The sequence below is a fragment of the Seriola aureovittata genome, chromosome 23 (genome assembly GCF_021018895.1).
Source record: "Seriola aureovittata isolate HTS-2021-v1 ecotype China chromosome 23, ASM2101889v1, whole genome shotgun sequence".
Lineage (NCBI taxonomy): Eukaryota > Metazoa > Chordata > Actinopteri > Carangiformes > Carangidae > Seriola > Seriola aureovittata.
This window is the reverse complement of record NC_079386.1, coordinates 16,450,235-16,476,023: the sequence shown is the minus strand read 5'-3', so window position 1 is coordinate 16,476,023 and position 25,789 is coordinate 16,450,235. Positions and strand designations below refer to the sequence as shown.

The following is a 25,789-nucleotide window of genomic DNA, read 5'->3' as shown; positions in this document are numbered from 1 at the left end:
CATTGCCATTATACTGTACTGACTTGGGAACAGCTGTGTCACATGACGTAACTGTTAGAAAACTGGAATTACTGCCTTGTCAAGTTGCAGTTTACATCGATGTCTGTCCAGACTGTATCTTGTCATAATTGGTAAACGAATTTTTGAGTTATAGTCAAAAATGTGTTTTGTGAGGTCACAGTGACCTTGACCTGGGGTGTAAAGTTGAGTATGTCATATTTCTTCTTTCACATTCATAGCTTTGCTGGGTAATAACTGTTTATATTTACTATTCTTTCTTTCACATCTTTGCTTTTAGTTTCTTGCCTCTCACCACAGAAAGGGAATTTTTCCCATAGGTGATGTATCTTTGTTAATGTAAATGTAAAACGTCCCTGGGTGGGCTCGAACCACCAACCTTTCGGTTAACAGCCGAACGCGCTAACCGATTGCGCCACAGAGACAGGTCTGGCCTGAGTGGATTTGGCCTTGTGCTTCAATCTCCACCCACCTGAATTTGTTAAATTTAGTATGACTTATTCCTTTTACACGTCAGGCTGATCAATAATATTGTTTCTATATGTCCACTGATATAAGTGTAAAACGTCCCTGGGTGGGCTTGAACCACCAACCTTTCGGTTAACAGCCGAACGCGCTAACCGATTGCGCCACAGAGACACGTCAGTACCGATGGGGTGTGGCCTTGATGTCCAATCCCCACCCACCTGAATTTGTTATTTGTAGTAGTTTTTCTTCCTTCTAGATCTGAGGCTGATCAATCTCCTTCAGACGGTCTTTAATCACACAATCTTTTCGTTCTGTTTCCTTTCTCATGCAGCTCTGTGTCATTTAACTTTTTTATTGCTTTCATTTCTTTACAACACACACGTCAGCTCACAGCTCATGTCTAACGCGCGCGCGCGCACACACACACACACACACACACACACACACACACACACACACACACACACAGGTATGCCACCTGACCAGTGCTCCCGCATAAAAATAAAAGCCTATAAAGTATGCAAACTAGCCACCAATTATGACATGACGCTGCGAGAGGGAGGGAGGCGAGAGAGAAAAACAATTGAGGAGAATGTAAAGTCAAAATACAGGAATAGTAGGTCAGTAAAAAATATGTCCACTCCTTTTCTAACCAAATGAAACTTAAAAAGCTTAAGGGAGTGGCTGATATGTTCCAAGTGCCAAACATTCTTTTGTCCTCTCTTACTTTTAAAGCTCTATGATGACATTTTACAGTCAAAGTATCAACAATGAATTATGTGGGATACAGTGGTGCAAAACAAATTTATTTTCATGGCTCCAAACCATTATGATTACACTGTATTCACCATGGTAAATGCTTAGATCTAAAAATAGGTCCAATGGGTCAACAAACAACAGACACTTTGAATTACCTTATGTCCTGATGACTTATACCGTGTCCAGGGAAACTTGTTTCTAATTGGCTGGCTGGTGTCTGGTAACATGTCACAACTTTTTTTTATTATAGCATCTTTAAATCCATTCTAAAATGTACAGGAAGTTGTTGTTTTGGGAAGGCAACAGCATGCATTGCTATCTGTCATGGTGTAATTTTTGATGCCGCCACTGGTGGTCACCAAAGTCCCATCTGTGAAATTCTCAAATTTCACACATGGGCCTTTGAACATAAGATGAGAATTTCCACTAAAATCAGCATCTTCTGACTGACTGTCCAGACACCAACATCAAGACAGGAAGTGTCAAAATGATCTGAGTCACCACCAGTTGGTGCAGTGCATTCACAGCAATAAGCTTAAGAGCTGCAGTGGGTCAATTGCAGATCTTTTCCCACTGGGTTTTTGCTTCTCAGGCAACATACGAGGTGCATAAGTACTTTCACATCTGCTGCATGTTTTCAGATAAAATGTGTTATTATTCTCTTAAAATAATGTGCTGGAAGTGGATATCAATTATAGATAAGGCAATACAGGAGCGTGTGCCCTTAAATCAATCAATCAAACTTTATCTGCACAGCACTTTTCATACAGGTTAGTGCAGTTCAAAATGCTTCACAGATGACTGATGAGCTAAAAAGAAAAGGACAAATCAATTAAAGTGACAATGAGATAAAAGAGAATAGATTTAAAAATCTCAAACATTAGCAAAAAAAACAAAACATTTTGAGCATAATTAAAGATACATTATTTAGCAGGTGTCTGACACTAAATGTGTTTTTAAGTAAGATTAGAGCAAAAGTAATGCACATTGCATTTGTTACTTTTATTGAGTTTTTGTTATACTACCATTAATATGGAGAGATTATCAGTTATCTCTCACTGGTGACACTAAAATAACCATGAGTTAAACTGACAACGACCAAACTTAACTTAAAAAAAAAAAAGAAGATGGCCGACAGTGTAGGCTCCAAAAAAAAAAAAATCAGTGTGTTCCTTTAATGTAAAAACAAAAACAGAGAGAGGAAAGACAAACAAGTAACAGTCGTGTGGAGGAGACGGGAGAAGAGATGCTTGTTGATCAGGTTGAACTGGTCTAAAGTGTGCTGCTCTCTTCTCTCGTTTCTCTTCTCTCTCTCTCTCTGCATCTTTATCTCTCTCTTAACCGACTTAAATCTGTCTCTCTTAGCAAAACACGTCCAGAAACCGCCTGTAGACACAAGAAAGAGGTTTGAAGGCGATGTGACAAAAAGGAGAGTAGTACCGATGACAGAGACGACGGAGTAGGTTCAGCTAACTTGCCCAAACTACTCCAGCAGCCCGTTCAGTCCTCACCACTCCTCTCTTTCATAACTGACTCCTCGTCCTCTGCACAGCCGCAGGAAGTAACAGGCGGAAAAAAGGCTGCGTACATTTTGTATTCTTAAGTGTGTCTATCTGGTATATCTGCACATGCAAATGGAAAAAAACCTCTCAAGTGGCGACACGCAGGGACTGAAACAAAGAGGAGAATCTAACAGTGTAACGGGAGTGTTTGCCGGGGTTAGAGGTTCGTTCTTGGAACCTGGTTTAAGGCCCTTGGAATAAAATAATGGCATTGGCGTATGCAACGAGTAAAGCGAAACAAAATGCTAACATATTCCTGATCCACACGATAATGGTGTTATCACAGTTATCATCGGTGCATTGTGGAACCTGGTCCAGACTAAATGAAATCAGGGTTTGATTGAGGCCATCTTTAAATCTTTTATTATTCTTTCACAGAATGGCACAAACATAAGTTGAGAGACACTATGTATGAAATCCCGGCTACCTTGCTAAATTAAACTGGTGACTGTTTATTGAATAAGAAGCTGGAGCCAGAAAACGATTAGCTTAGCTTAGCATGGGGAAGCAGCTAGCCATGTTAATCAGTGAACTTCAGAGGTGTTGGTGGGTGATTTGTTTACATTTGGACTGAGCCAGGCTAGCTCCTCCCCCTTGTCTCCAGTCTTTATGCTAAGCTAAACTAACAGTCTCCTGCTGTAGCTTCATATTTGACTCACAAATATAACAATGATGTCAATTGTATTTTCTAACTCTTTCCATTAAATCTAATACGCTTAATTTTTCTAAATGTCAAACTATTTAAGAGCAAGTCTAGAGGCGACTGGCTTCATTATTATAAGGAAGTAAGGTATAATGAGGCTTATTGATTATTGTTTTCACTTTACTGATGAAGCAGAGAAAGAAAACTGATTCATTTAAAAGAAAAAACAAACCTCCACCTGTATAGTTACACACTTTTCCACATCCCAGCCGATGAGAGCAGCTCCATCACAGGCTGTGCATCATCGTAGACTTCATACTGCACAACCCAGCGAGGAGGGACCGGACTCGGGCGACACAAAATCACAGCTGCAAAACTGAAACTAGAGACAACGATCAAATGTGGGATGGACAAGAAGTGGAGAAACAGAAGTGGGTGGCATCAAGATGCATGTAGGGAAAGAACTTGGATGCAGTGGGTGGGTTGTTACGTATAGGTTTCAGGTGTTTCAAGAGGCCATTTAGGGTGTGTGTGTGTGTGTGTGTGTATGTTTGTGGGAGTTGGTTTAATTACAAAGGCAGAGAGAACAGTGCAGAAGCTGGAGGGGGCCGTAAACACACAGCAGGGAGGGACAGGTGGGGCTGAATGACTCATTTACATACCTACAGGCCTGTATTGGTATATTTAGCTGTGATATTAAACTAATTAACTAAGCATCACTGGGACATGCTATGAGACTAATATCAAATATGTTATCAGCAGGTAAACTAAAGCTAATATCAGCTGTACTTCATAAGGAAGTGGGTAGATATTCTTCAATTAATCAAGTTCTGTCTACAAAATTACATTTGGTCCAAAATTAAAAATTCACTTCAACATTAAATTTCATGTTAAACCACAGAGAAACGCAGCAAGTCTGGAACTTGTGAATTTATGGTATATTAAGATTTTTGTTCTATCCATCGACTAATTATTCAAATGACAAGTTGTTTCAGCTTTAATCTATATTCTGGATTTCATGTTCCTCTGCGTCTGTGTTGAATAATCAGGGTTACTGCTGGAAAAAATATGACTTTCTTCCTCCTGTGGAAAAGTAAAGAGTTCAGAAAGTAGTTCCACTATTTAATATAAAAGTTCAGTGTTTCACCCTGAAGTGATTGTGATACTTTTCTGTGGAATCATCTGTTGAATTTGAAGCGTGTTTCACGTTTCCCGCAGGATCTAAATGCACCATTGAGGTTTTTTTTTTTAATCAAACCCGAAGAACAAGATATCTCTTCAACACAAGCCTGATTTTACACCATGACTTTGCAAAAGCAGTGTGGTCACAGTAATGAAACATGTATCACTACACACTACAGAAACACAGAAGACTGCTAAACCTTTATCAGAACTTCTGCTTTTATTCTTTCCCTTACCCAATGAGATTTCAAACCCTCGTCATGATTTCAAGTTAGTGTCTCACGACCAGGAGTGTTATGCAAATACAACATCATGTGAATGTCCTGCACAGAAAACCCCTTTAATAATGCAACAATCAATAGAACTTCACTGCAGAAGCTGAAGAAAACAACAAACAGTGAAGACAGACTCAAACCTCCCTGATAATAAACACCTATATTTACACCTATAGCTAAAGCTAACAGTGAATCTATATCTGGATCTTTCCTTCAGGTGCCGTTGAATTACGTTGCATTACAAAAAGAGGTGTTTCATTTACTTGTTGATATAAATGGGGTGGAAACACCTGTCACTGTCAACAGCAGCACAACCTGCGGTAACACTGGTACTCAGTAAAGCACCTAGACTCCGCCAAGGCCAAACAATCTCACACCTGCTCTGTCAGAAACTCATAGATCTCAACACCTTAAATGTGTCTGATTGTTTACTTCAAGATCCAAATGTTAATTCCTGAGAACTTCCTATCTTGCAATCCAACGTTAACTGGATCCACAACAGAATTTAATGGGTTGGCCCTCGGCCCTCGGCCCTCGGCCCACGCCCCGTCCCTTCACCACGCTTGATGCAAATCAGTTCAATACTGTTTGTTTGATCCTGTTGATAATCAAACAGATAAATGGCTACAGCTGAAAACATGACCTCCTTGGTGGAGATAATAACTGATCCGGTGTATTAGACCTCCCTGGTTTTAGCTCGATGTGTCTAATAAACTGGCATAAAGGGAGAAAATCACGTCAGCACTCAAATCAGCCTTTAACGTGTGGGCCTACATCAGATATGGTGATATGATGCAGCTTCCTCCCGGAACCTTGTCTGCAAATGACAGAGGTCAGTTTGATTCATCCTAAATTATTCCCCTCGGCCATGAACACACCTCAGACTCCTCTAGACGTTCAGCCGGAAAGAAAAATCAAAGATGGCTAACTTAAAATGTCACAGGTCAAACACTTAGATAAGAGCGTGTTTGGTTTTGCCTGCTGTGTTCACGCATCTCCGGGGGGAAGGTGTGTTTGCGTGTGTGTTCCTCTGTGTCTATATTGTATAATTACCCTTCACACACACACACACACACACACACTCTCTCTCTCTCTCTCTCTCTCTCTCTCTCTCTCTCTCTTTAGCCTATTCCCTATATTCTCTTCCTCTTCTTGTCACTTCCACCGTTCCCCACACCTTAAAGCTGAATGGAGGTTCAGATAGAGAGAGGAAAGGAAAGACTGAGGCAGACAGAGAGAGAGAGAGAGGAGGGGTAAACCGGTTCAGCAGGTATAGCCTACTGAGGCCTAACCCAGGCTCCCTTCAGCTTGTTGTCACCGTTATTTCTGACGCGCATGCGCGCTGGCGCCTGTTTCCTGCTTTTAAATGAGTACCTGAGCTGCGTTTTGACCCACCTCTGTCGACTCCCTCCCTCTCTCTCTCTCTCTCTCTCTCTCTGTGTGTGTGTAATCAGGGATATTGTTTTCCTTAGCCCGCTCTCTCACCCACTCACACACACTCCCGTTATTTCAGAGCGCTGTAGGTGATACTCGTCTTTACCTGTCCGGCTTGCTCACCTGAGCGGACTCACCTGTCCCGACGCCGAGACACACTCTCCTTTCCTTTTAGATTCGGAGCCTTAGAGACAATCAGCGCGAGGGGAAAAGGAGATAAAGCGGTCCACGGCTTGCGAAACGAGAAGAAAGGTGCAAGGAGGAAGGAGAAGAGGGGACCGACACCTTCCATTTCTGTCCACCAACTTTGGAGTTTCCTGCTTTCCTAGCTCCCAGTCGCCTCTGCGTCGCGGAAGAAAAAAAAAAAAAAAACTACCTGCACGCAAATCCCTCCAAAGATCTAGGTAATAACCGAACATGCCGCGGGCCTTCTTGGTGAAAAAGGCGAATGTTTCGCCGGGTAAGCGGAACTGGAGCGAGCTCCCGGATCATGAACGAGGAGACGTCTACATCCCAGGTGAGTCCACGCTGTCGTAATGAGCCATATTTGTTGCTTTGGTTTTTTTTTTTTTTTTTTTTTTCTTTCTAAAAAGTAAACCATAACGTAAAGCAGTGGCGGGTCCCGGCGCGTGTTTGGGTGCTTTTACGCACGGATTTATTTGTGGATTTAATGTTTGGATCCACCAGGAATGTCAGTGTGGCGGGCGGGGAGGGGGGTCGGGTGGTGATTGTAACGGGGCAGCTGCAGTCCGGGGCCACCGAATAACGGGAAACACAGAGGGGGCCGCGAGGAGAGAGTGTCGTTCCTGCCTTGGGGGTGGGGTGTATTTTTATCTTTATGTTTAATTTTATCAGAAGAACAACCCTGCCACCCTGACTTGATCCAAACGGGAGAATTCTCTCATCACAAATATCAATGAAAGAACATTTAAATGTCACAGTAAAACACACCGTTTCCGTATATTTGCACTTGTGTTTTCATATCTGTCAGGGAACTGCTGTGTTTGCTGCGGCCTATAAACTGTCAGGGCCCGTTGCTTTTCTCATATCGACCTTCAACCCCTGCCTTCTTCCTTGTACAGCGAGGCACTGCCTTGACTTGTGTGCATATATTGGCCCATTATATAGTCTACTGACGAGTCATCCAGCTCTGGATGATTTCTTTCTACTTATTTATTTATTTTATTTTTTACAGAAGCTCATTGACTTTTAAAATGTTTTTAAAACCCCACCGCTGTTCTCACATCCTCTGGGATGAAATTAGCACATGTTAAAGAATGAATCAAAACATTAAATGGGTTAAATAATCCCTCATTTGATGACATTATTGAAATCATCGCTGTTTAACGTGTTCTAACTCAAGAAGTGCAAGCGCTGACGTGTTAACTGTCACATTTGAGCTTTTGTTGCTTTGACTTCATCTGAGCTGTTTGCCTCCGACTTTGCATTTGAATGACAGGTTGAGGGAACCCACCTCTGTCTTTCTCCCGCTCCCTCCTTGGGAACAATCCCCATTGTTGCCATCGGCGGAGTTTTTATTGTAAGACCACGTCGGTATCAGATAACAAGTAACGGACTACACCCTAAAACCTCTCTCTCGCTCTCCTTCTCTCTCTCACCCTTCCCCCCTTCTTTCTCCCTGAGTGTCTGTTTCTCTCCTCATCTCATCACCGTTAACTTTTAATCATTGACTTTTACATCCTCTGTGCTTTGGTGTTTGAAACCGGAACGTATGGATGAACTGAACCGCCACGGATTTCCAGGTGGTTTTTAAACGCCTGAAAAAACAAAAAACAAAGAAGAAACTCAAGCTCTTGTTAAATAAAAGTTAGTAATCTTAACAGAGGCACACGAGTGTCTCAGGCTTGTTCCACAGCACGTGTGAAGCTTTTTGAGGCTGTTTTTACGCACACAAAAAAAACAATCAATTAACTAATTTCCTGAAGCGAAATTCAACTGTTGCAACACATTCAACACAATGAGATTCTGTAACTCTGACTCTCAGTCAGTATTGACTTTACGCAACTAAAATGAGAATCAGTTGCAAAAAACTATATATTTTTTCCATCAAAACGTTCAAATTGCCGCAAGACCTTACAGTATCTCCAAAATAAACACCAGAGCGATCGTGCGTAATTACGCATAGCTGACACTCCTCACCAAACCCAGCAACGGTCTCCGCTAAAGTTTCTGGTATGTGCCGTTACTTGATGTACCTGCCTGACTTGAGACAGGAGGACACACACACACACACACACACACACAACACACACACACACACACACACACCGAGAGAGAGAGAGGTATGATGATTATCCTCAGAAACAGGCGTGTTGAATACTTTTATGAGGCGCCAGATGCCATCACTTTGGACAGTTTTTTTCTTTCCCTCTTTGTCTGTGGGTTTGTGTTCGTAGTTGTATGAGTTTATTTTTATCTCCTAATTCACAAACATGTGCCAGGACCTGTTTCTGATGGGTCATCAGTCCCGAATCAGCTTCTGTTTAGTTTATAATCCAGTTTATCCCTCCTCTACACACCAGTATAAAATCTATCATCATGTGAAAACAATTTTTAAGACAATTTTTATTCATGTGTAACATAAACAGACATTTTAATGAGGATCCCCGAAATTTGGTAATTAAAGGAAATGTTTGACATTTGGGGAAAACATGTTTGTTTATTAATTTATTCATTAATTCGATGACACTTTCATGCTGGAGCAAGCGGCCGGGTAACTTAGCTTAGCACAAAGACTGGAAACAAAGGGAAACTGCTAGCATGGCTGTGTCCAAAAGTAACAAAACCAACCTTCCAGCACCTCAAGAGCTCAAAACTAACATGTTGTATCGTGTTTGTTTAATCCAGACAAAGACTGAAGTGTGAAAACGACAAGTTGTTTTACAGCGACGGTGACTTCCTGGAGTCTTGTGAAGTTACACTTAAACCAGTGACACCTGATTAGTTTTGCTTTAGAGCTGCTGCGGGTTCATCATCTTGCACTAAGGGTCTCTGCTCTGAGGCTGCTGCGAGGTTAATGTTTATTGGATGGAAGGAAATGTAACGGACCTCTGAGACAAGCCTACTGCTGCACACTGCAGTCCGCCTTTAGCAAACACACACACACACACACACACATGCAAAAAAAACACGCAAACAGGCTCACACCCTGTGTTTGATAAACTTATCTACCGATTGTTGACTCTTTGTACCTGCTGAGCGACGTTAAATGGACAGAGAGAAAATATTAAAAAGCGTTTAGATCAACACAACTCTCCCTCTCCCTCCTGCTCTCCCTATCTCTCTCTCTCTATTGAAGGTGGGGTATTTTGAACCCCCCCACCCTACCCTACCTACACACACACACACAGACACCTACACCTCATTCCCTGGTGTGGGGGGAAGGAGAGGTGAACAAACAATACAAGACGAGATTAAATGTCCAGCCGGCAGCAGTCGCCACAGAAACTATCACCACACAGGAACAATTAGGAAAGATTTAAACCCGTGTGTAAAGGGAGGGATTCTCTTCTTGACCTCTAGTAACCCAGTTAATGAAATTAAGCATCCCATACTTTATTATTATTATTAATATTATTGTTATTATACAGTATCTATAATGGAAGCATTTGGAGAGACTTGTGTGTGTCTTAGTGCTGTAAGGTCACTATAGAGCCCAGGTGAGTGTGTGGTCATGACTGAGACCAACAAAGCCTCCATGAGTGATGTTTCTTATTCACATATGAGGGACCAGCTGTTGTGCACAAAGACAAAGGCGTCACTGTGTCACAGCGTACCGTTACCTCCGCTGCTGCTTTACACACCGGATGTTGTGTCGGTTTCATCTTTATAGCTCAATGCTGAGCTTCATTTGCATCCACATTTGAATTTTATCTGACTGAGGCCCTGCAGAGTCAACTGATTCGTTGTCTTCTTCTCTGAGCCGGACCACACCTGCCTCTGGGTTTTACTGGGTTTTACCTGAGCACAAAGACAGGCACACACACACACACACACACACACACACACAAACACACACCTGTATGGTGGAGGCTCAGTGGTTTCTATTACTGATATTGCTGTCTGTCTGCCTCTTTCAAAAGTGTTTTGTTATAGTGTGCTCATGAACACAACAAGCACACACACACACACACACACACACACACACACACACACACACACACACACACACACACACACACACACACACAGAGACAGGTATCCACTGTGGAGGTGGATTGTTTGATGAAGGTACAGAGCTGGTGCTGCAGGACTGTCTGGCTGGACGAGTCTAACTGTAGTGTGTGTGTGTGTGTGTGTGTGTGTGTGTGTGTATGCGTGCGTGCAAAAAATAAGTCACTCAAAACAATAGGCCAAACATGTGTACACCCACACCCATACACACACACATACACACACACACACATGTTTAACTCTGTGTTTGCTAATTGAGGGATTGTGCAAATATGAAGCTGCGCAGCCTCATTGTGAAATTCTATGGCACAAGCTCTCTCTCGCTCTCGCTCTAGCTCTCGCTCTAGCTCTCTCTCTCTCTCTCTCTCTCTCTCTCTCTCTCTCTTTATTGACTTTCTCAGCCTGTAGTTATATTTACAAACCATATGTTGTTTGGATCAGGTGAATAAAATGGTGTTCTGGACATCTAAATGAACCGGTGAGGTTGTATATATGAGCTCAGAATGATTAAACAATCAGTTACAGGTTAATTTTTTGATTTATTGTTTAATTGTTTTGTCTATAAAATGTCAGAAAATAGTCAAAAATGTCTGTTATGATTTCCTAAACCACAAGTTGACGTCTTGTTTTGTCCAAAATGTTTGGTGTTTAAACTGGGAAATGACTTAATTTATTATCAAAGTAGTTGCCAATTAAGTTTCTATCAAATTACTAATTGATTAATCAACTGTTGTATAATATTCATCTCCCCTTTAATGGTAATATCCCCTTGTGATGAGAAGAAAATCATGTTATTTTTCACAATAAAGTTGTTTCTTAAGAAGAGATTTGAAATGTGACACTGACTCTTCCTTTCTCTTTCTCTCTCTCTCTCTTTCCCTCCAGTGTCCATCTTCCCTCCGTCCGTCCTGATGATGGAGGCTGAAGCCAGCCCCGCCGAGTCCACGCCGCTCTGCCTCACCAAACACTCTGTGTCCGACGTGCGGACCCACGCCGAGCTGCCGTCCAGCACGGTGCTGGGCCGACCGCAGAGCCCCGCGGCTTCACCGGAGGAGAAGTCAGAGGTCAGGAGGAGGTCGCAGGGCGGCTCCACGTACATCCGGTCCAAAATCAAGGTGAGGAAACGAGCAGGGACCCTCAGAGTAAAGTCTGGATGACGAGCATTTAAAAAGCGTTTTCGTATTAGTGGATAATAAATAGAATATCTAGACAGAGAAATCTGGCTTGTTACTTCTTCTAGAAACGATCATTAGGCAACAGATTTCTTATGTTTTCAAATTTCACATTTATGTTTTCAAATTTCACAAAGATAATTTTTTAAGTTCTTTAATTACAAACTGCAGCTCAGTGTGAAAATGAACAAATACAGCTCAATTAAAACGTAATGAAGATGACATCACTGAGGTTTTTTATTCTCTCTCTCCACCACAGGTGACTACAGGCGAGTTACCCCCCAGTCCCTCTCCTCTCCCTCTCCCTCTACCTCTTCCTCCCATTCCCGCCCTGCCATCCTTGACCCCACCCGCCGCCGTGATGCCAATTGCCTTGACGACAACGACGACAACCCCTGCCCCCCTGGAGCCGGTCCCCATGGTGACCAGATCAGTAGGTCAAGGTCAAAGCTTGTCGACGGGTGCTACAGCGCCGTTTATATGTCAGGTACGACGGAGAGACTGGAACAGAAGTGTTTGTTGAAGCTTTAAACTGAAAATCAGGAAGTTTTATTTTGAAGTTTTTGTTATTAAATCAGTGTGGTGGAGTATCAGGACATTTACCGTGAACTCTCTCCATTGTCTGCTGTCGAATGTTCAACAAAATGTTGGTTAACATTGCCAAGAGTGTAAATATCATATTTGTATTTACGTATATTTGAAATAGAAAATTGCTGACTAGTCCAGGATCTTTCTTGACACAATTTAAAGGTACCCTGTGGAGCTTTTGACAATTCTGTCGAGCTTTGTCTTCAAGAGTAGATCCATGTTTTTGTCTGTTTTATGCAAAAGCTCGATCACGTGGGGAAAGGCGAGGCAGTGACTTGCAAAAACATGTAGCAACATTGAAGAAGATCACTAGTGGACAAACCTGAATATAAACAAAACAGTGTTTCATATAGTCAAAAAGATTGTCTTTGCAAATATGGCAACTTTTTAATGTTTTAATTATGCAATAAGCTCCTAATGTGAAGGTAGAGTGAAACATCCTGACCATACTGATGCTGCCTGTAGGTTTGCCAGAAGACATTCCAGTACCAGCGGATGTTAAACAGACACATCAAGTGTCACAACGAGACCAAGAGACACCTGTGCCCCTTCTGCGGCAAAGGCTTCAACGACACCTTTGACCTCAAGAGACACGTGCGCACACATACAGGTAGCCACACACCTCCACGTTAAACACAATTTGTCAGATTTAAACAAATGCAAGAAAGCATGTGACATTTTATTTTTTATTTGCACGCAGGGGTCCGTCCGTACAAGTGCAGCCTGTGCGAGAAGGCCTTCACCCAGCGCTGCTCCCTGGAGTCCCACATGAAGAAGATCCACAGCGTCAACGTGAAGTACGCCTACAAGGAGCGGCGCAACAAGCTGTACGTCTGCGAGGAGTGCGGCCACACGGCGGGAGCTCAGGACGAGCTGGCGATCCACCTCCACTCGCTTCACCCCGACAGCGCCCTGTTGAAGGGGAAGGCTGCGCGGAGAGCGGGAGGAGGAGGAGGAGGCGGCAAAGAGGGACAGTCAGTCGGAGGATCCATGCCAGGTTCTCCCCAAGGAGCTGATAGCGATGACACCACCGGATCTGCAGGGCAGTAGAGAGGAGGAGAGCCTGAAAGATCATCAACATAAGCTTAGGGGGATGGATGAAGGATGGATGAAGGATGGATGGATGGATGGATGAATGGATGGATGGATGCATTAAATAATGGACATGTAGGTAAAGGGATACGATACATGTACTGTATATGTGTAAATATCTATGAAGGTATGTGTGTCTGGATTTGGGCATTTGTATATGACTAATGTTGAAAGGATTAACGCACCACACGGCCGTGTCGTACTTTGACTTTATATATTTACATGAATAAGAAAATGTACATATTTAACAATACCAACATATGTTTCTTTACATTGTGAATGTTTCCTATGGGTGTGTCTGTACAGCAAAAAGATGAATTTTTGTATCTACTAAAAAAAGTAAAACTGTTATATTAAAGGGAATAATATATTACTGAAAAAATGAATTTTCTTTTTTGTTATGAATTATGTTTATTCTTCATCCTTTAACAGAGTCTCTTTCATGGGCTGGGAAAGCTTCTAGAAATGGTGCCTACAAAAAGTGAAAATATAATGAATTTTTATTTATGGAAAATATACCAACAACCTGCTGCGGTTCATTTCCCCAAGCTTCTGATTTTCCAGAAAATATAATTAACTGGCAGCATTTGAAAAACCCTCAAGTCTTGTCTTTTCTAATCCAAACAACAAAAAAAACCGACAAATCATCTGGCTGAATTTATACAACATTAACCAAAATTTTAAAACAATTATAACCAGTTATATTGGTAAATAATAATATTATTGTCTAGTCACATTGAAATCATGAGAAGAGAAAAATAAAATAATTTACAAAAAAGAAATATTAGCAGAAATACAAATTTTTAGCGATTTTAAATGCATTCAGATTTGTATTCGTACCAACAAGTAGACGTGTGTTTATATAAACAGTGATCAGAGTGTATATTTAAATGCATTTAAATATGCATCAAGATACACAACCAGGCAGACAATGAGAAGACGACTTAAACGCTAAAATAGTGAAAACCTCATAACGGATGAATCTGTTGTGAAATGCTTTACTACAGCTAATTATATACTGTACATATATATATATATATATATATATATATAGACAGACACAGACACACATTCCTTCATTCATGCATTGTAATGGACACCCCTGCAACTAAATATCAATGTTTGTTTTTGGATGGTAAAATAATAAAGATATTAAAGTTCAATTCTCATATGGGCCAACATTCAAATTTCACTTAATCATACAAACTTGTCAGACTTGTCTGACTTTTAAAAAATGCAGTCTGTACCGCTGTAGAACATAAAGGCCCTGCCCTCTAATTGCATGTGCAGTATATCCTTACATTTACAAGTGCATGCAGCAGTAAATCTGTCATGCAGATTGCCAAAATTCTACTTGTTATGTTTTGTTAAAATGCACAGATGCAAACTAACTCAGCGTCTCAGTAAGCATTAAGAGACTTTGATTTACAAACTTTATGTTCAGTTAAATTCCAAATTGATCAAATCAGTTGGTGAATTTCTAAAATCACCAAACTGGAACTTGTCCGTCATTAAAATCCTGTTTTATTTCAGTGATAAAGGTCGACAGTATACGAGAATGAAGCCGTTGAGGACGATCATAAACCTATGTGTTTGTTTGTGTGTGCGCATATTTCCTTTGTCTGACAAATAACCGTCTATTCATACCCTGACAGTATGAGTCAGTAATATGAATCCGTTTACTGGATTTAGCTATTGCAGTATATAATCTGTTTCTCATGTTTTCTTGTAAAATAATTAAAAAAACAAAAAACGTTTGAGGTCTAATATTCAGTTGAGACCTGCGAGGAAAAAAGCACCGCAAGTGATATATGAAAGGTAATAAAGGACATAATCAAAAAAAGAATTTAATACATTTACAAGTTACAGCAGGATGTGTGAAGACGTTGCTGAAGGCACAAAAGGAATTCTTGGCATTACAGCTGTAAATCCACGTGTTTCCATATGTCACACTACTACTACTTTTTGTCAGTAAGTTGGTGAAATACTACTTAGTAGAGTTTTGACATCATATTTAAGTCCAGTTGCTTGTGGTATAGAATTGCTTTTTGTGGGTTTCTGTTTCCTGTGTGAATGACAAAAGTGTTTCCTTTGGCCTCATTTCACAACATTAAACAACCTGGTTTCATTTGAATATAAAAGTGTAAGTTAATAAAGCTTTACACTGCCTCTTCACCCAGTGTGTGAGTCCACAAATGATGACTGTTATGCGCTAATTATTCGACCCCCCCCCCCCCCCCCAAGCTCTTGACTGTGTGAGCTGAAAGACAGAGAGAGAAGGAGAGGATGTGGCTGGGAGGGTGAGGTTGGATTCCTGGTCTCTGTCGGGTCTTGTTGGAGGATTCCAGCAAACAGCCTTCGGCCTGCGGATACATGGAGGCGGATTCAGGTGACAACCACATAACGGTCTTTAAAGTCAGCTGACGCCCATTGAAGAGAGGTGAAAGTCATTCGCTTATTCACAAAATCCATCTTGTGTATAACATCATATTTGTCATGGCAGAAGAGTTGTGCATGTTGTATTTTTAATTCATTTATTCATTTTTAACATTTTATTTATTTCTTTTTAGTCGGTGTTAAAAGGCAGTTTGGGTTCTGAGTGGGAAAAGTGAAAAAAGCAGCACTTACCAACCCTTATCTACACTGTTGTGGTGCTGTTGGGCAAGGCCCTTAATACGACTTCTGCTACTACTATCAGCCTACTTGCAGTAAATTACAAAATAATACTAACAAAATAACTGCAAATGTATTTAAAGCCTTTATTTATATCTAATTCATTACAATTAATGCTAGAGTCCATCAATAATTAGTTGATTGATTGATTCACAGAAAATTATTCTACAGCTATTTTGATGATTCATTAATCATTAAATTCCCTTTCTTTTCAAGCAAAAAATGCCAAACATTTCGTGACTAAAGACTCACAAATGTAAGGGTTTGCTGCTTTTCCAGGATTTACATTAAAGTAAATTGAATGACTGAATAGATAAAATAAGGAATTTAATTCAATTCAATTCAATTTATAATGACAATAATTGTTAGTTGCATTTCTATTTATGTGTTTTATTGTTTGGTTACTTTTGCAAATAAGATTTTAAAATAAAATTTAGAAATACTTTAATATAATACAGTATTTATTAATTCCTTTATTCAGTCTTCATTATTATTATTTTTTTATACTCATAACATTTTTCGTATCTTTCTATTCATTTATTTAATAATTTAAGCGTTTGCTCACCTTATATTTACCTTTTTGTAGCTCATTTTTGTCACGTTCTACTTCCGGTCATGTGACCGTGTCAAAAAGGACATGCGCAGTGTGTTTGAATACAAGGCGCCAGCAGCAGCTGCAGCTTCTCAACTAATAGGTGAGCCCAACTTCCAGGCACAAACACGACTTCTTCTACTCTTTTCTTTGCTTAAACCTTCTACAACATGTTGTTGTCTACTTTTAAACTTTATGTCTTGTTGGTGAAAACCCTCACACCGGGTAAATGGCTAGTTGTTGTCAGCTAACGCTAGCGTTAGTTAGCTAAAGTCGCAGGACATGTTTGTGTTGTTTGCACCAACTCGGCTAAATGTAGTTTAACGTGTCGTAGTGCGGCAGCTGGGGTTTATCCCGTCGTCCGTCTCCTGTCAGACCCAAAGGGATGCCAGCTTCGGAGCCGGTCCGGTTGGGTCGGAAACGCGCCCTGCCCTCCTGCCCGAACCCGCTGTTCCTGAAGTGGCTCACCGAGCTCCGGGACGAGGCGAAAGAGAAGGGGCTGAAGATCCAGTACACCTATCAAAAGGTGAGGAGGACGATCTGCTCACTTCATAACCCTAACTTCTTACTGAGCAGGAAGCAGCTCTGATCCTCATTACATCTGAAAAGCTAAAGTAAAAAGAAAAGAAACACTACATGGCCAAAAGTATGTGGACACCCCATGTGGACTTTCTTTGTTTTTAGTTTATTTGTCTCAAAAGGTGAAATCTTAATGCAACAGATGAACACCTGCACACCTGCTTATTCTTACAATCATTCAATAGTCCGCATGGCAACAGTGCAATGTATAAAATCCTGCAGACACAGTTCATGAACTTCAGTTAATGTTCACATCAAACATCAGAATGGAGGGGAAATAATGTGACAGTGGCTTTAGACCGTGGTATGATTGTTGGTGTCAGACCAGCTGGTTTGAGTGTTTCTGAAACTGCTGATCTCCTGGGATTCACACTCACAATAGAGTTCACTCAGAATGGTGCAAAAAAAAAAAAAAACCCCAATAAACATCCAGTGAGTGACAGATCTGCAGAGAGAGACACTTGGACAGACAGCAGAAACGTGTCATTCAACCTTGAGGCAGATGGGCCACAACAGCAGAAAACCACATCGGGTTCCACCCCCGGCTGCTAAAAAACGGACTGACAGAGCGCACGAATCCCCAAACCCAACCTACATCGTTGAGATAAACTCAATCACAGACTATGAGCCAGACATTATCATCCAACATCATCATTGCGGCTGCACTGGATCAAATCGATGCAGCTAGGTTTTAAAATGTGGTGGAAAGCTTTGCCAGTGCTCATGGTTTTGGATTGAGATGCTCACATCAACAGTCACATATTGGTGTAATGTTCAGACATCCACATATTTTTGTTCATATCAGATCACATCAGACGGCTAAAGGTTAATATGTTTGGAAAGTCTAGAAACTTCCTGCACAGGAATGACTCAATCATTCACAAAATATATTCAAAATGTCTTGAAAATAATTTGTGTGTCTGTGTTTTCTGTCATTCATCAGGCCATCAGCTCTTTGAACAAGTATCCACTACCGCTACAAAACGCCAAAGAGGCAAAGATCCTCCAAAACTTTGGAGACGGGATCTGTAAGATTCTGGATGAAAAACTGCAACGACACCTCAGAGAAAAGGGTGAGAAACGGATGAATGGATGGATGGAGTAATTGATGTTTGCATTAAGTGAGATTGCCAGGTGCTGAGGATGTTGTAATTTTATTACCATGTAAGTAAAACTATATATTTTAAAAGAATAAAGAAGGAAACAACAATGTTTTGAAAAAGATGGTATGTGCTTTGGTGTTCCTTATTAATCTATGAGTATGTTCAGACAGGAGGGAAAGTAGAAGGAAGAGATAGAAATATAATTATCAAACTACATAAACCACAGAATGAGCCGTCAAGAAGGAGGTGGATGGAGGGAAGTTTATTTTATTTTACATTATAAGACTTTCTGTTATCAGCTTCTTTATTTCCTCTGTCTCCACTTTTTTTCTTCTCTTCTCCTCTTCACCTCTGCTCCAGGTCCAGACGCTCCTATTCACTCGCTCCCTAAAGGAGCGCCCCCTCCTGGCAGACCAGACAACAACAGCCTGGCTCCATCCAGACAGGTAATAAAAGGAGTGCGGGCCGTGTAAAGACACACCAACACACACATCATAGAGTTTCTACACAGAAAAATTCACAGGGATAATTCAATTCCTCAGAAGCTGTGAGTCGAACCAAACAATATGTTTTTTTGAGTAGAGGATTTAATAACAAACCTTTTATTAGTTATGTTGCTTGTTCATGACAATTAAGAAATCTGACAGGTCTTCATAAGAGTATAAACTTTCTGGATGTGATGACCAAGCTGGCAGAGACATTTACTGTTTATTTACTTCAGTAAAAACAGTCAAATAATAGTCAGACAATTGTGTTAATGAATTGTTTTTAAGTGAAGGAGGACAGCTATAAATCTGACTGTGTGGTTGTTTGTTCCTCCACTCCTGTGATAGTTTATGAAAAATGCAAAACAGGTTTTGTAACATTCAATTCCAAATATGGCTGAGGGTGATTTTTAAAGAATCGGTTACTAATCCAAGAGTAAATGTGTTAAATATAAAAGCTTTTATGACGAGGAAATGTCGAATTTTCATTTTCTGTCGTTTCATCCAGTAAGAAGTGATGAAGTGAAATGGATGTGATCAGTGTGGGTTTCTTCACTGAGCTGTGATTGATCTTTTCCTCTGTGATCCATCATTCTTTGTAGAAGAATGCTGCAGGGGATCGTGGGAAGGACAAAGGAGGAGGAGGAGGAGGGAGGAAGAAGAAGAGGGAGTACATGCCTCAGAAAAGGTCTGGGGGTTATGCTGTACTGCTCACCCTTTACAGACAGTCACAGGTATCTCATCTGCACATCAGACTTAGTAAAAATATTAGTAGTATTACACCATCATCATCATCATCACCATCATCATCATCATCATCTTTCTCTGCAGATTCCGGGTAGTAAAGGTTACATGTTTAAGCTGGAACTACAAGATGAAGCTCAGCTTCTCTGTGACAAATCTTTTAGTGTGGTAAGTAAAATATTTTTTTTTACAACACGACAAACCCGACCGACCAGTTTGCTCATGTTAATTCCTGGTATTTATCTTCTCTCTGTTTCCCGTCTTCATCTTCTCTGTCTGGCTCTAGCCAGATCTGGGCAGTAAGTACACGGCCTGGTCTTCAGTCAGCACTCTGATCCAGAGGAACCTGGTGATCAAGACGCACAATCCTGCCAGGTACACAGGAAGTGCACGCATTTGTTTTTGTTTATATTGAGATAAAAACCTGCTTGTTCGCCAGCAGAAACCAACGGAGTGATTCACCTAATTTGGGTTATACAACATATATAAGATTTTGCAGGGTGTTTTACTGCTACTGCTTCATATTAAAAGCATCTAACTTGTGAAACACGGGGTTGCTTTTATTGTGTAACAGTAACTGACTGTGGTTGTTCATCAAAAATGCACCTTCAAATCAAAACATCATTAAAACAATGAGTTTGTTTGGCTGCACTGTGAACCGATACCACCACTGCTGCGACACTTGCTTACACCACCAATTTATACTTTTATTTAATCAGGAAGTAAATAAATAACGACAAGACATGATGGCAGTGATCACCAAATCAACCAGGACTGAAATCATAACTGCTCTGTCTCTCAGGTATTCTCTGACTGAAGAGGGTCTGTCTTTGGCTGAGCGGCTGGAGTCGGCAGAGCAAGGGACTAAAGACAAGCCAGTGAGCGAAGGGGGGGAGGAGGTGGAGGAGGACGAGGAGGGCGGTCCTGGGGTTGTGGATCTTACTGGCAGCGATGATGAAGTAGAAGAAGAAGAAAAGAAGGAGGAGGAGAGAATCCAGTGAGTGGACACTAAATAGATGGAGTCTTCATGTCGTGTTTGTTTTCCTGCCAGAAAAAAAACAACAAAACAAATCATTCCTTCTCCACAGATCCACAGAGAGGCCGACCTGCGTCTCCCAGCCAGGGAGGGAGTTGGATGTGGTGGGTTTGGATTCACAGGCGACAAGCAGAAAGGCGAATGGAGGATGTCTTCTCCCTGGAACCTATGAAATTATACTGTGTGTTGACTTCATCGAGACCACTGGGTAAGAGAGCTGCCTGTGTCCTCGTCCTGAAGGTTTCTGTCAGTGCGCGTACACATTTCATGACGTGTTGATTCGCTTGTCGTGCAGCGGCAGCCACCACCGTAAGCAGGAGCTGGTCAAAGAGCTCCAGAGAAACGGAGTGCACTTCGATGTCAGGAAACTAAATGTCGGAGACTTCCTGTGGGTGGCTCGGGAAAAGGTGGCACCTGTTCCAGGTAACGCAGACGCGCACACACGGGGAGGCAAAAACCAGAGGGGAAAGCGAGTGAACAGACGGATTATAATCTCACTCCGCAGGTCAGCTGCGAGCCCCCGCGGGCAGGGAGCTGGTCCTCGATTACATCATCGAGAGGAAGAGGATGGACGACCTGTGTGGCAGCATCATCGATGGACGCTTCAGGGAACAGAAGGTCGGTGTGTTTTTCTCTATTGGAGCATAAAACAATAATGAAAAATTATAAGTTACAAGTAGCATGTGCTTCTTTTTTCCAACCAACAGTCAATGAACCCCAAAATCTAATGGTGATGAAATGGACAAAAAAAATCACAGCAAAAAATATCAAATACCTGCTTCTTCCTGTTGTTCAGACAAAATATAAGATTTGAAAAAGTCACCAACACCTCTGGGAAGCTGTGATATTTATTTTTTGGACAGTTAATGGCTCAAACATCTAATCTATTTATCAAGAAAATAATCTGCAGATAAATTGACAATGAAAATAATAGATTTCAGCCCCAGATTTAAGGCGCTGTTACCAGGAAACGTTTGCTTTTGTACTTTTTGAACTCTTCCTCTCTCCCACTCTTCCCTCCATCAGTTTCGATTGAAGAGGTGTGGTCTTCGTCGGCCCGTCTACCTGGTAGAGGAGTGTGGGACGGCCGCCTCCCACCTGAGTTTACCTGAAGCCACTCTGCAGCAGGCCATCGTCAACACACAGGTGCGCACACACAGTCCTGCACTGACGTGTCAGTTTACTGTGGACTGGACTAGAGCCTGATCGATACACGGGACAGTATTGAACAATAAACAGATATTAGAATTAGAGCTGCAGCGATTACTCAGTTAATCAATGAGCAAAATGAATCTGCAGCTATTTTAATCAGATCAGTGAATAAGCAGCTTTTTTTTCTTTGTCACAGGATGGTAAACTGAATTTATTTGGATTTTGGAGAGTTCATTGAACGAAACGACACTTTAAAACATCACCGTGATCTTTGGGAAATTATACCCGACAATTTTATCGATAAAACGATTCTCAGAAAAAATGATTGTAAAATGTATTGATATTGACAACAACTGGAATAGACACATAAATATGTTGGGAAATGTGCAAGAAATAATAATTTGTGATTATAAATTATCATAGGTTTTATGTATTTCATATTTTTCACCCTCATTAAAAAAGGGACTGTTGATGGTTTGTGGATGTATTTTGTGCAATAAATTTTTTGTGTGTGTGTGTGACAGGTGGTTGACGGCTTCTTTGTGAAGAGGGTCCAGGATGTGAGGGAATCTGCCGCCTACCTCACTGTCATAACTCGATACCTGACTAAACTGTACCAGGTGACTGACACACACACACACACACATACACACACACACAAGCTTCATGTCTCTAGAAAGAGTTAGTAATTTGTCCTGTCTTAAAAGATGAGCTGCTGTTGTTGCCATGCCTACCGTAAATGTGGCATTCAACCACGAGCCAACTGAAGACAATAATCTATAATAATCTCTTTTTTAGAAAAGGCTGAATAACAGAAAAAATGTTTTTGTTGGGGACTATTTTCTGCTGCGGAGTAGTCCACATTTTGTGCTCTAGTGAGTATTTTACAGCAGCAGGACAGTGTGTATGAGATTTAATCAAAATAAACTACAGTGTGTGTGTGTGTGTGTGTGTGTGTGTGTGTGTGTGTGTGTGTGTGTGTGTGTGTGTGTGTGTTCATGGTGATGAGGGAACATGTCACCCTATTTTTTTTGGACAATAATGCAGCTCTGTGGTTCAGAGGAATATATTTGTCTAGAGCTCATGAATCTTTAACTGTTAAAATGCTGCTTTGTGAAACAGCTCCCAGATCCCGACTCACCTCCTCCTTAACTGTGACCTGTGCTTCACACTTTCTCTCAGAACCGTTCGCTGATCTGTCGCTCCAGACAGCTGCAGGGTGATGAAGAGAGTGATGAAGAGGAGAGAGGGATCCCCTCCTGCGCTCTCATTTCTTTTGCAGAGTTCAACTATGGTGCAGTCAAAAACAAGGTGTGTGTGTATAAACCCTCACTGAGTACATTTCCATTCACCTGTTTTAACCCACACTTTAAACTTAACTTCTTTTTTTTTTTTTTTTGTTGAATAAAGTGACTTTGTGACCTTTTTTAAACATTTTTATTTTGTGTAAATGCAGCGTCGCCTTTTGTTACAGGTGTGCTTGTGACTGTTTGAATCCCTGTGTCCCTGTTTTGCCCTCTAGTGTCAGACAGTGAGAGAAGTGTTCGCCCGACAGCTGATGCAGATCAGCGGTTTGTCTGGAGACAAGGCAGCCGCCATACTGGAGCAATACAGCACTCCACACAGGTAACTCACATATTATACACATTTCACTCACTCACTCACCAGGTGTGTTTACTCTTTCCTCTGGTGCCACAGGAAGTGATGCTGCTAAACAGATTTATTTAGATGAAATAGAAAAAGAGCTTGCAGCATCTTCAGAAACTCACATTTTGACGGATGATGTAGAAACGGCAGAACTGAGAATGTAGCACCAAACATGACTCACAGCTACAAAATCCCCAAACTCTGAAATGCAGATTGTGTTTTATATCCCTCATACTTCCCATAAACAAGAGATTGTGTTACTTCAGTAGAACTTGGACAAGAAAATAAACACCCAAGGGTAAAAAAAAACATCTGTTCAACACACTGTTAAGAAAAGAATAAAATGAATGAGCACCATGGCCTCAAACTGCTGTAAGAGATTATTTTATTTTTTCATCTTTCTGTCTCTCTTATCTCTCCATCTCAGTCTTCTGGCCGCCTACGAAAAGTGTGCAAGCGAAGCAGAGAAAGAGAAACTCCTCTCTTCCATCCGATACGGGAAGCTGAAAAGGTTTGTGGAGTTTACAGCCGTTTGAGTCGTAGTTTTCTGGTCCAGATGTTCATGTAGCAGTTCTTGTTAAAAGGTCAAAAGAAAGACACAATATCACTTCACTGAAAAGTTAAATCACAAAATACACCTTTATGTTATGAACAGACTCGTCTACAGTGGCCCTGAGAAGTCAAAGCATTGCAACTTAAGAAAACATGTAAATAGGCAAAACACAAACAAACTTAACAAATGAGCTGCAAATCCACACAACACGACCAAATACACAAACGCCCTTGTTCAATGCGCCTGACTTCAAAAGTCACCAAGCATTGAACAACAGGTGTGCAGGGATACATTATAATACATGTATTATAACACGTATATTATCATCATTTTTTAGTGTCGCATGGAAACACTTCCTATGTCGTCTGTGCTACTTGCAGCGTGTTTGTGTTTTGTCTTTTTGTCTATTTGCATGTGTTTTTTTATGCCCCTGCGCCAGTGACAGCCAGTCCAGTTTAAACCTTGTTGATCATTTTCATGTTAGCTTCAGTTAAAGGATCTTTTGCACCTTATGAAACTCTGTCTACATCCAACAAAACGTGCCAAATAAGATAAAATAACTACATGAGCTACATGGTAACAGTAACAGGAGTAAATGCAAATAGTTAATGTTTTCTTTTCTTTTGTTTTTCAGAAACCTGGGCCCAGCTCTGAGCAGAACAGTTTATCAGCTGTACTGTACACAAGGAGCACTGTCATAAACAGTCACGTGAACACTTTGTTTCACTCATTCACATATTTTCTGTCTCAAAAATGGATGTAAACTCAAGCTCACTCACCCTGTAATGTGATGTAATGTCATTAATTTTCAGTTCCTCATTTACTTGAACCGAATAACTCTGAGGATGGTTTTCTATGTGTTTATGTAAATGTAAAGATGCTGCTATATTTACTTACTTTAAAATATTCCTAATGAAAATGTGTATGAAGAATTTCACAAACGTGTCCTGTTACTGCATCAATAAAGTTTCTTATTTTGGATAATATTCTGTTTCTGTTTTAGTGCAAATGTCAGTCTAATGGACTGTTTTTTAGTTCTGACTGAACTGCTAAGAGCTGTATTGACTGTAATACTAGTCTGGTGATCTAAAGCTAGATTTGTTTCCCAGCAGGTGGTAAAATTTTTAGATAAATCCCAAAATACATTGAACTACCAGTAACTGTTTCTGGTTTGAGCTTCTCAAATGTGAGAATTTGCTGCTTTTCTTGTCATAAATGAAAATAGATGAAATATCGCTATTGTTGATCAGATGAACAATTTGAAGACATCAGTTTGGGCTCTGGGAAATAGTGATGGAACGTCTTTATTATGTTGTTCATTTATTTTTTAAGATTAATAGATTACCTGGAGAAATTGAGGAAATAATTGGCAGATTAGTTACTTAGTTGCACATGCATGTCCAGATGTCTCAGTTCCTTTCAGCTGCCACTAGATGTCACTCAAGACGCATGCTTTCCATTGATGCCAACTACAATCAAGTTCCTTTCTGAAAACAAGATAAATGATCAAGTCTTCTCTGTGATACCCCTCAGGAACTGGCTGAGGTCATTTAAGTTGAATATAAATGCTTCTCTGAACTGTCTCTGGGGCTCATGTCCAGACTAACATTAAATGAATTCATCAATAGGAGTGAATTCCAGATAAATAAGTCAAATTTTTATCTACTTGATGGTTAAAAGTTGATACCTTTTTTTTTTTACTCCTTACCTGCATTTTTGGTTTGCTCCATTATGTTTTTATGCTTTACTATACTATGACATTTTATGCCACGTATGACATATTTTTTCTGTACCTATATGTCATATTTACAGATGTTTGATCAGTTCTGTGTGCTCTG

General features: G+C 40.8%; 2 protein-coding genes and 2 non-coding genes across 4 annotated transcripts; 2 read left to right on the top strand and 2 right to left on the bottom strand.

Annotated features, from left to right (window-relative positions):
• Window positions 1-369: 369 nt before the first annotated feature.
• trnan-guu (transfer RNA asparagine (anticodon GUU)) lies at window positions 370-443 on the bottom strand. The gene has a single exon. It is a non-coding gene; the product is annotated as a tRNA-Asn (tRNA).
• Window positions 444-583: 140 nt separating this feature from the next.
• Window positions 584-657, bottom strand: trnan-guu (transfer RNA asparagine (anticodon GUU)). Its single transcript has one exon. It is a non-coding gene; the product is annotated as a tRNA-Asn (tRNA).
• Window positions 658-6,275: 5,618 nt separating this feature from the next.
• ovol1a (ovo-like zinc finger 1a) lies at window positions 6,276-14,536 on the top strand. Its single transcript, XM_056368509.1, has 5 exons — window positions 6,276-6,858; window positions 11,421-11,650; window positions 11,967-12,194; window positions 12,761-12,905; window positions 12,996-14,536. The coding sequence occupies exons 1-5, from the start codon at window positions 6,759-6,761 to the stop codon at window positions 13,343-13,345; spliced, it is 1,053 nt and encodes a 350-aa protein (XP_056224484.1). The 5' UTR covers window positions 6,276-6,758; the 3' UTR covers window positions 13,346-14,536.
• Window positions 14,537-16,669: 2,133 nt separating this feature from the next.
• On the top strand, window positions 16,670-24,937 carry mus81 (MUS81 structure-specific endonuclease subunit). The gene is made up of 17 exons (XM_056369337.1): window positions 16,670-16,755; window positions 16,987-17,178; window positions 18,175-18,304; window positions 18,695-18,780; window positions 19,422-19,553; window positions 19,651-19,731; window positions 19,850-19,938; window positions 20,366-20,560; window positions 20,652-20,807; window positions 20,895-21,022; window positions 21,105-21,217; window positions 21,626-21,745; window positions 22,276-22,371; window positions 22,934-23,062; window positions 23,274-23,377; window positions 23,826-23,909; window positions 24,586-24,937. The coding sequence occupies exons 2-17, from the start codon at window positions 17,038-17,040 to the stop codon at window positions 24,650-24,652; spliced, it is 1,851 nt and encodes a 616-aa protein (XP_056225312.1). The 5' UTR covers window positions 16,670-16,755; window positions 16,987-17,037; the 3' UTR covers window positions 24,653-24,937.
• Window positions 24,938-25,789: the final 852 nt, after the last annotated feature.